At 38.3% G+C, this 17,739-nt stretch overlaps 1 protein-coding gene across 1 annotated transcript in view; it reads right to left on the reverse strand.

The window, feature by feature from the left end:
* LOC118811195 (glutamate receptor ionotropic, kainate 2) overlaps positions 1-17,739 on the reverse strand; it is a 100,200-nt gene that overhangs the window by 66,891 nt on the left and 15,570 nt on the right. The window contains exons 2-3 of the mRNA XM_036575359.1: positions 5,747-5,914; positions 1,505-1,762 (exon numbers count right to left, since the gene is read on the reverse strand). Of these exons, the coding sequence (XP_036431252.1) occupies positions 1,505-1,762; positions 5,747-5,914 (426 nt within the window). The remainder of the gene's footprint in view (positions 1-1,504; positions 1,763-5,746; positions 5,915-17,739) is intronic.

The following is a 17,739-nucleotide window of genomic DNA, read 5'->3' on the forward strand; positions in this document are numbered from 1 at the left end:
GTTTCACTTTATAATACTGTTCCAGATCATGATTAACTCCTAGTTCATTAGTAGTGTTACGATGTATTTTACTTTATAGTACTGTTCCAGATCATTATTAACTCCTAGTTCATAAGTAATGAGTTACCATGTGTGTCACTTTATACTGTTCCAGATCACAATTAACTCCTAGTTCATTAGTAATGAGTTACCATGTGTGTCACTTTATACTGTTCCAGATCACCATTAACTCCTAGTTCATTAGTAATGAGTTACCATGTATTTCACTTTATATTGTTCCTGATCATCATTAGCTCGGAATAAAGAAGAGCAACACCTAATTCATTATCTAGCAGACAGTAATTACATAATCACTTGATAATATTTAGAAGCAAGTGAATTTGAAGGCAGGATACATACACTGTCAGATATTTCCATGAGCTCTCTCTTCAACTGACCCTGCCCTCAAGAGGACTTTAAAGGAGAACTACTGTTCAGAAGAAACAACATTGGCACATGTGCTCCTGCAGAAAAGAATGGTGTTTTCTTTTCTAAAGATGAGAGGTAAGCAGACTGGTCTACTGAATACTATAGTATTTTAGCAGTTGTCCCATTTGTAGGCTAATGTACAAATTGGTTCACACTGCCAAATATGAAGATGTACATTAGCCTTTTGAGGTTTCTAATCAAAACAAGCACATGAGAGACACCAGTCAGTACAGTGTGGTGCGATGCCCCCAGACTTCTCTGAGGACACCTGTTTCTGTGAATAGAAATGGAGGATATGATCCATTATGTTGTAGAGACTGCACACTGTGTAGTGTATTTCACTACTGTTAGAAGTGTTGGAATACATTACATCAGTTAACAGTTCACCAGGAACCTTGTAAGACTCAATGAGTTGAGCAATTAATGTTGAATTAATCAGTAATTTATGAGTAGTTATTCTAAGAAACCATAGTTACTTAGTAATTCTCTATGAGACTCAGTAGTTATTGTTTAGTTAATACTGAACTGCCCTAATCATTAGTTCACTATTATCTACTGAGTAGTTAACTAGTAGTTCCTGGTAGTTAATAGTAGGTACTTTAGTGTTAATGAAGCACTACATTCCTGCTTAGTTCCTGATTAGATACTTACAAACTACAAAACATTATTGTAAAGTGTTACCAAAAATTCTCTCCCATGTATCTCTCTGCTCTTACCAATACTTTGGAGAGAAACACTAAGTAATACAGAAGCAAACCTAACATTTACTTGGTGTTATTAAATTTTTAGGTAAACATTAAAAAAGTCTGTTGTATGTCTGTCGTGAACACACTGTAAACATGTTTGTTATATTTAGGGTTGATTTACAAGTGTCATACATATGCAATTTTGGCAGTATACACATGTGTGTGCATGTTTAAAGAGCGAGGGGGAGGTACACAAAAAGGAGGTTTAATGTTTAAGGGGAGTACAGGAAAGTTTGGGAACCAACATCATAGCCTATTGAGTTTTTGGCTCATCTGTCTGTGCTACTCACCTGTGCTGTCGTCATACACCACGGTGACCGTCTCCCACTTGAAGAAGTGAACGAGGTCTAGGATGGCGCGACTAAGAGAAGAGAAGTCCGGATACAGGCTGACGTAGTACGAGTCACGGTTATCTGAAACCTGATGCTTCCACCTGGTCTGGATGTGTGGTACACCCAAGGCATTGGAGATGGACTGCACGGCATTGGCTGAAGAGCTGTGGGAGGGTCCGAATATGGCTGCTACGCCTAAAGAGAGCTGTTCGCAAGCTGTAGATTGGAAGGAAGGAACTGTCAATTATGAAAAAAGAAAACCAGTGGTCTAATTACAAGTAAGTGAGGCCTTTAAGTAAAGCCCCCTACAACTGTGCCTGATGTTTTTCAGTTCCTCTATCTGTTCTGAGAAAAAAACAGTGCCATTAACCTCTTAAAGCCATAATTTCTCTACTTTTTTTCCACACTCTGCTTAGCCCTTGAAATGAAACAGGCTGTTTTTCTTACTGTGCCTTTAATACTGACATACGGCACTGTGCAAAAGTCAGACATCACTCTTCTTTAATTTAATTTCTAATAAAAACAGCTAATAAATACAAGTTATTTTTCAATGTCAAACACATTTTACAGAAAGTTACACAGAAGCCTCAAAATCTAAACATACTGTCGAATTTTTCAGTTTTCAGTGTGTCTCTTGCTACCTCATCTGCATCCCCTGCCTGATTTGCACTGTGCATGCCCAAAACTGTCAATCATGTGTACAAAGAGAAACCACTGAAGTCATGTTGTCATTCTGTAGTCAACGCCATGCTCTTATGCTTATATAAGGAGCTACGGGTCTGAAAGCAATTTCGCTATGAGTAAAATATATGGAGTTTTTGAAAATTGCCTCTGTTGCATCCTGTGGTAAACAAAAATGTTCCAAAGCTGATAAGTTTTGTCCTTTGAACATTTTTCTCTAGAACAACACTGGATCCTCAGAATTATGCACAAAAACACAGAAAACAAAAGAAACAATTTTCCCTGTTATGATGCAGTTATCTGTTCTTCATCCAATACTCACTGAAACTTGATGGGCCTTTCCCTTCTGTTCATAGCTTGCTTTGACAAGCTCTACTTACACTAATTCAGTACAGACTCAGCTTAATATTACTGCTTATCCCCTTATAAGGCTACCAAAGTATCCTAATTATTATTTGCTACCTATACTACCTAATAGGCTACCAAAGTATCCTAATTATTATTTTAATGCTAGTAACATTTTATGGATGTTCAAACAAGCAGCTGGCAAAAAAGAAGCTGACTTCAGCTACCGTAAAAGTTGAAAGGCACAAAAAGTGATTAGGAGGTTTCTGTTTCTGCTTGACTGGTGGGTAACATTAATTTATTTTTTTGTTGAAAGAACCAACACAACTGCTATTTAACACTTTTTAAGATGGAACAGGAAAACTCAAACAAGAAGTAACAAGAAAAAAGCTAACTTCAGCCTCATAGTTTAACGCTGGTAGTATTTTTGATTAGGAGATTTATGCTAACAAATTATCTTTTTTTTCCAGGATTGTCCAATAGCAATGTTCCTCATTTATTTTCTGGTGGTGGTGGGGGTGGGTTTAATAGTTTAAATGAAAACATACAAATATGATAAGAAAGCATAAATCAAAAGACACTAACAATGAAATAAAACTAAAAATAAAAACAAAATATGAACCTACAATTAACAGCCAGGGGATTTAAAAACAAACAGATGTCACTTAATACTAAAATATCAAAAGATCTACATAATTTCAGTGTTTTGACAGCTTTCTTATTGTTGTAACTAGTACCTGTTTTCAAATATTCTTTGGCTTCATTAACAAATACAATTAAAAGGGGCTTTTAAATTTTAATATTTACATTTATGAATATAGCATTTAGCTAGCCATAAAATAAGATTGATTATATACTACATATCTGCTTTGTTTGGGGAGATCTTTATAGAACAACACTAAATTCAGCTTCCTATTTGTGAAATTCTTATTCAAATTTACCTGTTCCAGCTTAAATAGCACCAGAATGTAACTGTAAACTGTACTGCCCACCACTGGAGAACCATTGTGCGACAGATTGGATGGATCGCAGCCAGCACATATGAACTCAAGATGAAGTTCATCTCAAGTTCAGTGCAAAAATAAAAAATATAAAGCTTTTAGTGATTTGGTTCTGTGTTTAAGTTTGGTGAGGCTATAAATGGTTTCATATTTGCTAGCTTCTTATTCAAATTTTCTGTTCCACCTTAAATGGCGCAGCAGTCACAGGCACCAGAATGCAACTGCGGCACCATTTAAGGCGTAATGGGAAATATCTGGCACATAAAAAGCTAAGTTCAACTTCATTTAAGTGCAGTAATGGAAAGATTCTGAATGCCAGTGTAGAAAGGTTTTTTTGCACTTGCAGCCTCAGTGCCCACGAGCAGGTTAAAGCATCCCTGCATACCTGTATATTCTTCATTTTACATAGTAAATTAACTGAACATGTGTTGTTTCTCATACATTAGCCCATCATAAATACTTTGGCAATCTAAACAACTCATGAATCTCCAAGATTTAACTTATCTTGCTAAAGTAGGCTTGTTAATGTTATTTTCTGCATTCATGATAGAACTTCCATTGTTTTATACCAGAAACATAAGCTGAAGCAGGACAACGTGGCAGACATTTAATTAAATGGCAAGCCAGCAAATATCCAAACTGTTATTTTTTCCCATTGATTTACTTATTATTTCACAATCCTCAGATGATAAAGAGTATGTTCCCATTACACAACAGCTTGTAACAGACAGTATCAAAGGCAGTAACCCAGAAAAGAATCTCTAATAGTGTCTCAAGTTTAGCTACAGCAGCAGGAAAAACACTCTGTTGTAGTATCTGCAGGACTAAACAGTTGTAAGTTATAACCATCAATATTTTAGTGTATTATAATAGCAATGATAAGTAATGATTTTGTCAAAACTGACTTTTGTAAAGTGCTAACATTAATAATTTGGTGCTGCATTTGTGACCTGTTTTGCTGAAGAGAACTGTTGTAACACTTAGAAGTGCGTCACTGGCATCAAGGTCAGATATGATTGGCATACAATACACAAGGTCTGATTTGATTGGCCATGCTGGGTGTTATGCTTTTTTCCACAATGCCAAACAGCAGAGGATTGCCATCTCCCCTTATTTTGGGATGTGTCTCCCTAGTTCAGTAGTCAGGGTACTGCCTAGGGAGTCAACCATTTTATAGGGTGTCTGATTGTAAAAATCATTCCAATACACTGAAACTTTAGTTTCCTGAAAGTTTCCACAATGCATCACAAAAACTTTGACTGTTCACTATGCTCCCTGAAAATAGTGTCACACCTGCAGCTCGACTTTCGGAAACTTTTAAAATGGAAGATGAAACCTGGATGTTATCTCACTTGCTTTTTCACCTGCAAAAACATATTAAATGTGGATTTTTTACACTTGTGAATAAAACCTACCAACAATAAGGGTTTGGGTCTAGCAAAACACTATCACAGTTTATCTTTTATTATCAGTTTTCTACTAACTGAATTTTTCTTAGCATCCTGTTAGCTATTTAGCTAACCAGTTGAATTGGTCCTGATTTAACTTTACTCACATGCATTGATGTTACTGAAGTTTGACACTAACTACCTATACTACCTACAAAATAATTTCACATGCTATGTTTATCTTAAGAACATAACAGAATATTTTTTTATTTTCCTTTTTTTTTTAGGTCAGACCCAATGGCCACTGGGATAGCCTGTAGCACTCCACATGACCCCAGAGGATAAGTGGCTTAGAAAATAAAAGAATGAATATTTACCTCCACAATGTAAATTTAAAATGAAATTTAAAATCCGAACGGAAAAAAGATATACTCTACGTTCTATATAGAACCATCTATAGCACATTCATACACATTCTCCATCAGTCTGAAGAAACTTTCATGATGCAAAGAACACTTTTAACAAGCAAAGGGTTCTTTGAGTGTTCATGGTTCTATATAGAACCACTTTCTTTACTAAAAAAAATTTTTTTTAGAGTGTAGGGCATTCAAGTGCACAACATAGGAAAATCCAAAAACAACCCTGCTCCCCAACCCTCAAGGGCATTTTAGGAGCATGCATGAGGTCATATATTTATGTGCACTCCAGGAGCAAAATAGCTTTGTGGTTTTACATGTAAATGAGCTCCACAGCCACAAAAGCTACCTCTCTCTACAATAACTTACCTTTCCTCGAGGCCTCAAAGCTGTCAAAGACGTTAATCCTCTGGATGTCATAGGTTAGCGTGGTGTTCGGCAGCAGTGTTCTGTTCCTGTTGATGGTGTTCAGTGCAAATTTGAAGGCTAGCTCCTCAGCTCCAGAAGGGCCACTTTCGATGGACTCAAAAATTCCTCCTGTGGAAGTAAAAAGCATTGTTATTAAAGATTTGTATGCTGTAATTTCTGAATAAATCTGGAGAAATGTGTGTGGCATTTAGACATTAAAAGTATACATACAAAATACAGACCCAGTAGACAGAGCACAGACATAGTATGCTGTAAAAATCTGATGCAAATTTTAAGTGGAGACAGTACAGTATTTTACTACACTACTCAAAAAACAGCAGATTTCTGTAAATCATACTGAATTCTGGGAGATGCCAGTTTGTCAAAGAAGTTGAAATAGTTTGTTATTTGCAAAGCATGTTAAGTTACCAGTATTTGTAGTGATATGGGTGGAGTTTCACAGCTTACATTCAGAAGCATTTTACATGCATTTTATGTTTTGGTATTCCAACCACAGTGGTGTTTCGTGTGTCGGTTTAGTTTATCCCATGATGTCATAACAGATTGCTATAAGTGCATGTAACTGCTGTAATGTCATGTTCAGTTCATGGTGGGATATATATAGATAGCAAAAACAGCGTAGCCATGAAGCAGTAGACCACAAACCGAGTGCTGAAGCGCACAGTGCCTATCCTCTGTTGAGTCACTCACTAAAGAGTTCCAAATTGCCTCTGGAAGCAGCATCAGTAAAAGAACCATGCATTAGGATCTTCATGAAATGGACTTTCATGGCTGAGCAGCTACACCCAAGCCTATGATCAAAATGCACAATGCCAAGCATCAGGGGGAGCGGTGTAAAGCACGACACCACTGCACTCTGAAGCAATAAAAACTTGTATGGAGTGATGAATCACGCTTCTCTACCTGGCAGTCTGATGGACGAGTCTGGGTTTGATGAATGCAAGGAGAACATTATCTGCCCTGCTGCACTGTGCCAAGTGTAAAGTTTTGTGAAGAAGGGATAATGCTATGAGGTTGTTTTTCAGGGGCTGGCCTAGGCCCCTTAGTTCCAGTGAAGGGAAATCTTAATGCTTCAGCATATGAAGATATTTTGGACAACTGTATGCTTCCAACTTTGTGGGAACAGTTTGGGGAAGGCCCTTTTCTGTTCCAGGATGAATGTGCCCCAATGCACAAAGCAAGGTCCATATATATGTGTGCGTGTAGACACACACACACACACACACACACACACACACACATATCATATGGGCATAGGACTTTGTCAAGTCTCCCCGAGATATTCTGTGGGGAGGTCCACCGAGAGTATGGGTTGCAGGGGCCACTACTTTGGGCCATTCAGTCTCTGTACATCCTGAGTGAGAGCCGTGTCCGTATACTCAGCATTATGCCAAGCTCATTCAATGTGAGCGTTGAACGCCAAGTTAGTGCCTTGCCTCCACTCCTGTTCATCATATTCATGGACAGGGTGTCAAGACGTGCCTAAGGACAGGAGGGCATTACAAATGGAGGCCGGAAGGTGGCGTCTGTTTTTTTCGGGTGATGTTGTCCTTTTGGCTACTTCACATGAATGCCTCCAGCTCTCACTGGAGCACTTTGTAGCTGAGTGTGAAAAGTTGGTATGCAAATCAGCACCTCCAAGTATGATTACATGGTCCTAGCCTGGAAAAGGATGGCATGCCCCAGAGGACCTGCCCCAGGTCGAGGACTTTAAGTATGTTGGGGTGTTGTTAACAAGTAATGGGAAGAGGGATTGTGAGATCGGCCTCAGGCTGGGACAGGCGGCAGCAGTAATGTGGTCGCTGTACCAGACTGCAGTGGTAAAGAGGGAGCTGAGCCATTAGGCAAAGCTCTCTTTTTACCAGTCGGTCTTCATCCCAAACCTCACCTATGGTCATGAACTTTGGACCATGATCAAAAGTACAAGACTGCAGATACAAGTGACGGAAATTAGCTTTCTTCGCAGGGTGGGGGCTACACTCTACTTGAAAGCATTAGGAGTCTGGTCACCCAGGGGGAGCTCAAAGTAGAACTGCTACTCCTCCACTTTGAGAGGAGCCAGTTGAGGTGGTTTGGGCATCTGATTAGGATGCCCCTTGGCTGCCTCCCGTTGGAGGTTTACTTGTCACAGCTGACTGGGACAAGACCCTGAGATTGTCCTAGGAAGGATTATACCTCCATGCTGGCCTGGGAGTGGCTTGGGATCCCTCTAAATGAGCTGGAGGAAGTTGGGGGGGGACAGGGTCTGGGATTGCTTGCTTTTTGTACCGGTACCGCGACCCTAGCAGGATCAAGTGGTCTAAGAAGATGAATGAATGAATGAATGTAAGTATATATCAAGCAGAGAATCACAGACGACCCTAAACATATTAATATATTTAATAAGAACATCCCTGATAGATGGTAATATTTCTTAACTGTAATACTCAAATCTCTCTGTTCTCTGTCTGTCTGTTTCTCTCTCTCTCACACACACCTTAATACCCAGTAATGCACTGTTGTTTTTCTCTTAATCAAATCATGATAGACGGTTCAAGATTTGGCAAACGAACTGCTCAGTGCCTCAGAAAGGGCAGCTGACTTATCAAATGAGTTCAGCAGAATGGCATTAAATGTGCTAATGTGCCTGTGCTCTTCCCACAGTGTAAAAGTGCTATCGATGTGGTGTAAAAAGAGCAAATTGAGTTGCATTTCTGTGTGAATAAGAGACTCTCCCTCCCTTTTTTTCTCAGTGTCACACTCATTTCAACCCATCTCTGAACTTCCCATTCTCTGCCTCTCTGTGTCTTCTGCTTAAGTGTAGGAGGACATGTTTTGTGGGCCTATGAAAAGCTCTCTGGCATGTTGTTCAGTGTCCATGTTTAGAGGGAGAAGAAGGATTGTTGTCTTTATGTTCGTTCATTTTCTTTTCTGGTCATCTGTACAGGTCCACTTCTACAGCTGGGTCATGCTGTTTTTTTTCAACAAAGCTACGTGGATAACTGAATAACAAAAAAGGACATTTTATTCCAAAGCCTCCTGCATTATGTTTAAATGAAAATTGCATCCATTTTTATTTCGGCATAATTCCATGGTTGAAATGTTAACAACATCATTTAATCTGGTTTGTGAAGTATGAAGCTGTTCATTGTAGAGAAACTTACCAATTCAAATTTCCTTACGATGGTGGTGATGGGAACTAGCTTTTTTAATATCTACAAGACAAATAAAGCCATTTTATTTATCTCAAATAACTTTTTTATGTATAATGCTGATAATAGTAAAATAGTGGTAAATCAGGAAAAAAAACAGTTTACTGCTTTGCTTTACAATGCTCTACAAGTACTTCTCTGCCATGAAGCTTTTAATATTACATTTTAAAAAAGCATCTCAAAACAATCATAAAAATGTCTCGGGCATCAGGCAGCATTTGTAACCGTTTCATGTAATAGATTTCAAAAGAGTAGATTTTAGATGCATTAAACTCTTTGGACATCTGGTTCCTATTAGTACGCTATGAACAATTTTGACTTGGTAAATTTCCCTAGAATGGAACACATTTCACATCAAACCATACTAAATGACTTTGTTTAAATCGTAACAATTACAGTAAGCAGAAATTAAAAAAAAATAGATGAAGTCTCCTTTAAGCACATCATTCAAATGTTTCTTAGCAAACAGTTCATACTAAGACTTTATTGTATCAGTGAAAGTCGGGAATTGGCTAAGAGTAGCATAAACCAAAACTAAGTAAAAGTATTATCACTTCCATTAAATAGTGACTGAGGTTGAAGTAAAAGCACCCTAGAAAAAAATAACACAAGTAAATTGAAAAAAAAAAAATAAAAAAATCAGAAATATGCAGTAGAAATCCTTAGTATTTTCTGTTCAGCATCTAATATAGATTGCTGATAGCTGAAGAATATTAGATATTAATATTCTTTTCGTTTTGGTCTGTTACTTTGAAAGTGCTAGAGCTCAACAGCACAGCAGCTCAGGTGCTAAACCAACAGAACTGAATGAAGTTAATCCCAAAAAGAGAATTAGTAACTCAACACGAAGGGATAATGCACAAAAGATAAACCACTTAAATAAATCTGCTTGAGTAGAAGAAAAATAATGTTAGCATTTGAAAATAAGTACAAATCTTCAAATAGGGCAACTTTTAATAAGGCTGCAATGTCACTCTGCATATTAACTCCTTAAACCAACACCATATACATAGTAGTTTCAAAAAAGTCACTGAATATTTTTTTTTAAGTTTTAAGATTAATAACTGAATAATAAGCCTAGGGTCTGAGGAGTTAAGGAATCTCCTTTACTTATTTTACAATCTCGGGATGGTTTCACCATGCTTACAGAAGGCCAGTACTGTAACTACTGTAGGGGTACAGGGGTGAAATTACCCTGCAGCCCATGGCCTGAGGAGGGGCCCACAGTGGCCAGACTTTTTAAAATTCTTTTGTGAGTGCCTCATATAGATACTGACACAATTGTACGCCCATGACTCACAGAAAGAGACAAACAACATACCTCACCAGTTAGCTTCCATCAGCACTACACAGACAGTACTAACCTCTATTTATCTCCCTCTAATTCTTAATGAATCTCATCCATGATAGCTGTATTCAAACCAATTCTTCACAACCTCCATTATTTAGAGTTTTACAATCTTAAAAAGATCAAAATGACTCCACCTTCAAATCACATATAAAAATCTGTATTTTAACAATTCAAACAGGTAGCGTAACGTAACATTTAGGTTAACGTTAGATGCTAGTGGGTGAGTGACATACCTTGAGAGAATCAAAGTGTTTGCTAGATAACAATAGTGAGTAAACAAGCAAATTACATTGTCTGTTTTTTTTCCTTCATTTAATTTTTTTTCCACTGTGGTTCATAAGATCGTAGGTATGCCACTGCAACAGACTATAACACTAGTGCTCTTGACTCCTCTAATGCTGCTGTGTGATAAGAGAGATGATTTCAAACTGTATATAGAAATTAAAGTCTGCAAATTTTTTTGAGTGTTTTGGACATTTCAGGGGGTTTCTCTACATCTCTCTGTGTTTTTTCTTAAGTAATTGCAGTCTGAAGTGTTTTCACTGCTCTGTCACCCAAATTAAGGCCTCAATAAAGCAAACCGAAGACCAATCATCCACTGATCAAAAAAGTTTAGACGGCTTATGCTAAATATTTAGATATACTTTAAAGACTTGCAACTTGATAGAGAAATTATATGAGTTAAGGCAGGGCCGCTGGAACCATGGTGGTCAGCGTGCGTTTGACCCATCACTTTTTGGGTACTAGGGTGATGCCCCACTGCTTTTTGAGTTCAGGACACACAGATGAAAACCTCTGCTTTCACTAAACTGCATTAGGCGCTGATCAGCACAAACAGACAGAGTAAAACTCTACAGCAGAGCCGATCAGAATCTCCATTTTCCGTGGATGGTGCCAACCTGTCCAACTTCTTCTTTAGTTTGGTTCAGACATGCGACTCCACCTGAATTCAGGCAGCACCAAACAACTGAACCACGTTAATTCGCGAGGGAACTCAACACGCTTTTTCCAGAGCAGTTTTTTGCTGTACTGTCTGCACAATCTGCTGCTTTAACATTTCACTCTTTACAAACGCTCATTTCCTTCCAATATTGTGAGCTGCTGTAAAAAAGCAATAAAATAAAGATATGCATTAGATTTTGGCACATGGACTGTGGAGGATATTTTTTCCAAGTATCAGTGACATGATAGTTTAAATTTAAATTGGTATTCACAAAGATGATACGCGTCTCTATTTTCTGTTTTTCTGCTTTCATGGTGGTGAATGTGAGAGTAACAGAGTGCTGGCATCCCTGCAAAACTTCTTATCAATAAACATGTGTGTAATTTAGTCCACTTCAGCCCTTGCAGTCCACAATCCAAACAAAGTGAAAGAGATACAATATCGCAAAAATAAATAAATAAATAAAGCAAAAAACAACACACTCCTTAGAGAATGAACTGGGCATGAAAATAGCCTGATTTTCTTCAGACATGTTAGCTAACAAATACTGCTATCTGAGGCTGCACCTACTGAAGCAGCATCAAAACAAACATTGACTCTCTTCATGATCAGGTTCAGAGGTGGGTAGAGGACCCTATATCAGTACTCAAGTAAAAGTATTGATACTTGCATAAAATAATTACACAAGTACAAAAGTACCTTCCCCCAGACAAGTCATAGAAATTCAAAAGTAGCAGGTCGACAATCTACTTTACTGTACAGAGTACTGCAGTGGAACTTCTTACTACATCTAGCATTTATCAGCATAGGAAATAAAAAAAAAATGTGCAGTCTTCTCTTTTGGGATTTTTTGTTCTAAAATTAAAAGCTTCAAAGCCAGAGATGTAACCAATCACAAAGCAGTACAAATATGGCCACCATCAAAACAAACTGAAATTTAACAACAAAAAAAAAGAATTATTATTTAAATACGAATGACTAAAATGTAATGGATTTTTATTCACTCTAGTAGAAGTAATATGATTTGAAAATACTCAGGAGAATAAATATCAATCAATATGGATTTTCGGAGTACATGTACTTAAGTAATTATACCTAGTTACTATCCATTTCTAAATAGGTTTAAAAAGACTTGTCATTAGCATGACATGAAAGGCAGTTTAGTCAGTTGCCTAATTGCATTTCGTCACTCAGCCAGCCCTTTTGAAACAGTATGTTTTGCCCCACCACTTTTGGAGGTGTGGCACCACCACCTGGGTTGAGGTCAGGTCCTACAGAGAATATATTTTGCAAAATGATTTAGTACAGATTTATTCAATTTAGGTTAACTCACACACTGTGTGTGTTATTCAAGTAAAATATATGAATTTGAAACATAAAACATACATTTCAAAATTATGAATCTGAATGATCAGTATTTGACTAAATTGGATGTGAAGCTAATTAAGATTAATAAAAAAAATTCAAGAAAAAATCTAATTTTCAAACAAAAATCTTACAGTTCTTTTATCAAAGTTGTCTGTTTCCATTTTAAAAAATTCAGATTCAAAAGCGAGGACAAAATACGGTTCTGATTCCCCAAAATCTTGCGGGAGTTTCTCGGAAACTAACGTGACTTTAGATCTAAACAAACACAGCGGCTGACAGCGAGGCTATTGCTACGCTGGCAGTGTGTGCTTTCTGCTCAGAAAAAAGCCAAGCGAAAGAAAAAAAATGTTGATGAATCCAGGTCTGTAACTAGGATTAGATTTTTTGTAGAAATGTGACCTACATCTCAGAGTGAATGAAATAACTGCCAAATATAAGTGTTACACCAACTGTAAGTTTCTCGTTTATTTTTTTTTAAACAAAATCATTGCTCCTTTTTACCCATCCATAACTGTTATGCACCTTTTCCTTTCATTTGTCCCTTCTCCAACCCTCAATTCTTCCATGAACTGCTATTACTGTTCAATGAACTGATTTAACTCCTACCCTGTTTGTTTATTTAATTATTAGGTTAACTATTTATTTATATGTTTATTTTCAGCTAAAAATATACACTGAAACCTACAGTAAGTCAGATGGTAGTTTCATATTGATTTTACTTCATTTACCTCTCTCTCTCTGAAAAAAATTACTAAAAAAACGCACACATTAAACATATGTTATAAAGGCTGTCTGTACCAAACCCCAGCTAATGGGAAAGGCAGCCACTCATACAGTTAATGAGACATTATACAGTCTAATGTACCTTCTAATTTCTTAATAATGTTAGCTGCATGATACTATATCATCAATATGCTGGTTAACAGACAACTGCTGGGCCTGAACGCCTCCCTCTGTAACTGGGTCCTGGATTTCCTGACTAAGAGACCTTAGTTAGTCAGGATAGGTAATAACATCTCCAGCACCACCACACTGAGCACCAGCGCCCCTCAGGGCTGTGTGCTCAGTCCGCTGCCATTTACCCTGCTGACTCATGACCGTACTGCAAAGTACAGCTCAAATCACATCATCAAGTTTGCTGATGACACGACTGTGGTGGGTCTGATCAGCAAGAATGATGAGTCAGCGTACAGAGAGGAGGTGCAGCGGCTAACAGACTGGTGCGGAATCAACAACCTGTCTCTGAATGTAGACAAAACTAAGGAGATGGTTGTTGACTTCCGAAGAGTGCGGGGTGACCACGCCCCACTGAACATCACTGGCTCTGCTGTGGAAATCGTCCAGAGCACCAAGTTCCTCGGTGTCCACATCACAGAGAACCTCACCTGGTCCCTCAACACCAACTCCATAGCCAAGAGAGCCCAGCAGCGCCTCTACTTCCTACAGAGACTGAAGAAAGTTCATCTCCCCCCTCCCATCCTCACCATGTTCTACAGGGGGACTGTGGAGAGCATTCTGAGCAGCTGCATCATCGCCTTGTTTGGGAATTGCACCGCCTCCAACTTCAAGACCCTACAGTGCATAGTGAGGACAGCTGAGAAGATCATCGGGGGTCTCTCTCCCCTCCATCATGGACATCTACACCACACGCTGCATCTGCAAAGCCACCAGCATCGTGAATGACCCCATCCATCCCTCAAACAGACTTTTTTCACTGCTGCCGTCTGGCAGAAGGTACCGGAGCATCCATGCCATCACTGCCAGGCTCTGCAACAGCTTTGTCCCTCAAGCAATCAGGTTTTTAAACTCACAAGGACTGAACTAAATCCCCCCCTACACACCCATACACACCTCTTTTGATGCTCTACTTGCACTTGCATCTGTCTGGAACATTGTTGCTAATACTGTGTTTTAACCACCTCAGTAACTGTCTTACTACCTCAGTAACTGCTGTGTATATGTATGTTATCTGACGTAACTTACAGATCACATCATGTTAAATATGTCTGCACCTTATTCCACTACCTCATGTCCAGAAATCTGTGCTGTGTCGGTGCTACACTGTCCGGTCTGTTTACTGTGTCTAATGTCTGTTTAATTTATCATATTTATTGTATTGTTTCTAGCTTAATTTTTGTTTGCACACTGTCTGCACGTTCGCACTTTGTAATTTTGTACTTTTGTACTTTTTGTTCCTTGTTGCACCTTGTTCCTGGAGGAACGTAATTTCGCTCCACTGTGTACTTAGATGGAATGACAAAAAAGCCTTTTGTCTCGACTTGACTTGACTTTCTCATGCCAGTTGTAGTATATTATGTGTAGAAAACAAAAAAACACTGCTTAGTAATTGTTGCTGTCTGCAATTGCTTCAGTACGCGTTATGACACAGAGGTACTTGAAAGCTTCTAAAGGGCTTTAGGAGGTCCAATGTGGAAAAAGTGATGAAACTACACAGTTAGCAGTAAGAGGTTCTCAGCTGACCTTGGAACAGCTGTGGTTCGGCCCTAGATGTAACTCCCCGCTCTGTTTATCTCTGTATGAAATGCTACACTGCCCTACATATTTACACTATGTACATTATGCTCATAAACTCCTTCTTTTTTACCATAGCGATGTTATATCTTAGCTTATAGCATGTGTGCTGTGTACCTGAACATCTCAAGAAGTCACATTACAAGCCTCATTGCTTAAATCAGATTTTTTGCTCAATCTGATCTCTCTGACACGATTCAAATCTGTCATTAATGTAAACGAACCCGCATCCTGAAATGACCTGTATGCACACATCATACTCAGTAACATCACGTGAAAGAATCAAGCAGAACAAGCCTTCGCTGCGAAGTTCATTAACTCTGAACAGCTCACAGCGGTCTACCCTACAGCACATTTCCTGTTTGCATTACAGCACCGCTGTTCCCGCCCTTACCGTTGCCTCACAAAACGCCACTCTTGTCAAGTTATTTTAAAGTTCTTGAAAGACAGAGCCAGAAACTTTAATTTTAGTTGTCTCATTTATTAGAGCTGGAAACGCTTCTTTTTGTCAGCTCCATGCTCCCTAAAACAAAATATCATGAGTCCTTTTGCGATAGTTGGGTGGAGCAGATTGGCCTTACAATCGGCCTGATTATCCTGTAGTGTGGGCCAGGAAAATAAGATATTTAGGAAGCAATGTAACTTGCTTCTAGACGGTCAAAAAACCTCTCTAGACTACAGCAGGGCAGTCAGTTGCAACATCTACAATGTAGCCTATTACACCAGTGTTTCCCAACCCAGTCACTGGGGAGCCCCTAAACTGTCCACATTGTTGCTCTATTCCAGCTCCTGACACACCTCTGAAGAGCTGGGATTGTGCTGGGAGCTGGAGAGAACAAAAATGTGAAATCTCTGGGTGTGCCAGAAGATTGGGAACCCTGGCATACACATCAAGATAAAAAAAAATCAAAAGGGTGCATTACTAATATTTAATAATTTTATTTAATAAACAGTCAGAAAAAGTTAAATTGTCCAGATAAATGTTAAGTCTTCAAAGGTGCCAACAATACAAATGTACCCTCAAAGGTATATGGTCTTTCAAACACACACACATACACACACACACACACACACACACACACACATTTTCTAAGCTGCTTATCCTTCTGCATAACAGGGGGAGCTGAACCCTATCCCAGCAGTCATTGGGCGAAAGGCAGGATACACCCTAGACTGATCCCAATCCATCGCAGGACAGACAGACAGACATATACATTCACACCTAGGGGCAACTGTATGTCTTTGGACTGTGGGAGGAAACTAGAGTACCTGGAGGAAACCCACACAGACACGGGGAGAACATAAACACTCCACACAGAAAGGACCCTATTTGCCCAGTCAGGAATCGAACCCAGGACTTCTTGCTGTGAGGCGACAGAGCTACTTCATTAAGATCAAACTGTATACTTTAAATAAGTTCACTTTCCCACAGGAAATGTTTTATTTAGATAAATTTATTTAAATTAATTCTATTTAAATAAAAAACAAAATAAAAAGCCTGCAGTCAAGGCAGGGTATATGGAGCCAATGTGACTTAAAAATGTATAAGTGCAACAGAATATGGTACAATTACAGTAGTGTGCAAAAGTCTTAGGTAAATAAGCATTTAGGTTGGTAATAAGTATGTTTTTACTTCACCATATAATCCAAATAAACACGAATACAGCAAACATATCAAGAATAGGGCTGCAACAAATGACTAATTTGGTAGTCGAATAATCTACCGATTACTGAAACGAATAATCGATTGTTCTGATTATGAATCATTACATTACCAAATAACTATTACTATAATAACTATAAAAGCTATTAGCTTGAGGTTTTTTATGCATTTCTAACAATGAAGGCGATAAAGATGAATAACATTCAAGAATTCACTCCTTGTATTTTTCTCCAATGTATTTTTCCTGTCAAAATTTAAAATCAAGGATCTGCAAAGTAGCAGCAATAAAGTATAACAAAACTACATCAGTTTTCCTTTAATCATGTAAATAAAAAATCTATCTAAATTTAAATGCTAAATTTAAACAGTGCATTCTGCTGTATGTCTACACTCTGTTGAAACTAAATTCTACAATCACAGGTCTTTACTGAAACAGAGAAAAGTCGGCGTCTCTCCGATCTCATCTGAGAGCGGACATATTCAACATTACTAGTGAGCACAAGAAAGACGTGTAATTACGTCACCAACTAATTTGGTCATCGATTTTAGTTGACTAAGTCGAATAATTGTTGCACCCCTAATCAAGAATGTCTTTTTTCAAAAAGTAGCTAATATCTTGTAAGCCAGTTTGAAGTTTAGTTCTCCTCACTGCCCATAGCCATCACATAGATTTGTTGAATTCCATCACCAGCACACCTGATTTAATTTAATGAAGCACTGATTAGGTAAACGAGGTATTTCTGAACAAATAAATGCTTACTTGACAGTTAAATAGCTTTATATTGTCATTTCAGCTATATACAAGTGCACAGTGACACAAAAGAACATTCCTCCAGGACCTAGGGGCATCAAACAAACATGAGTGCAAAACAATATACACAGTGC

Source organism: Colossoma macropomum, unplaced genomic scaffold (assembly GCF_904425465.1).
Source record: "Colossoma macropomum unplaced genomic scaffold, Colossoma_macropomum, whole genome shotgun sequence".
Lineage (NCBI taxonomy): Eukaryota > Metazoa > Chordata > Actinopteri > Characiformes > Serrasalmidae > Colossoma > Colossoma macropomum.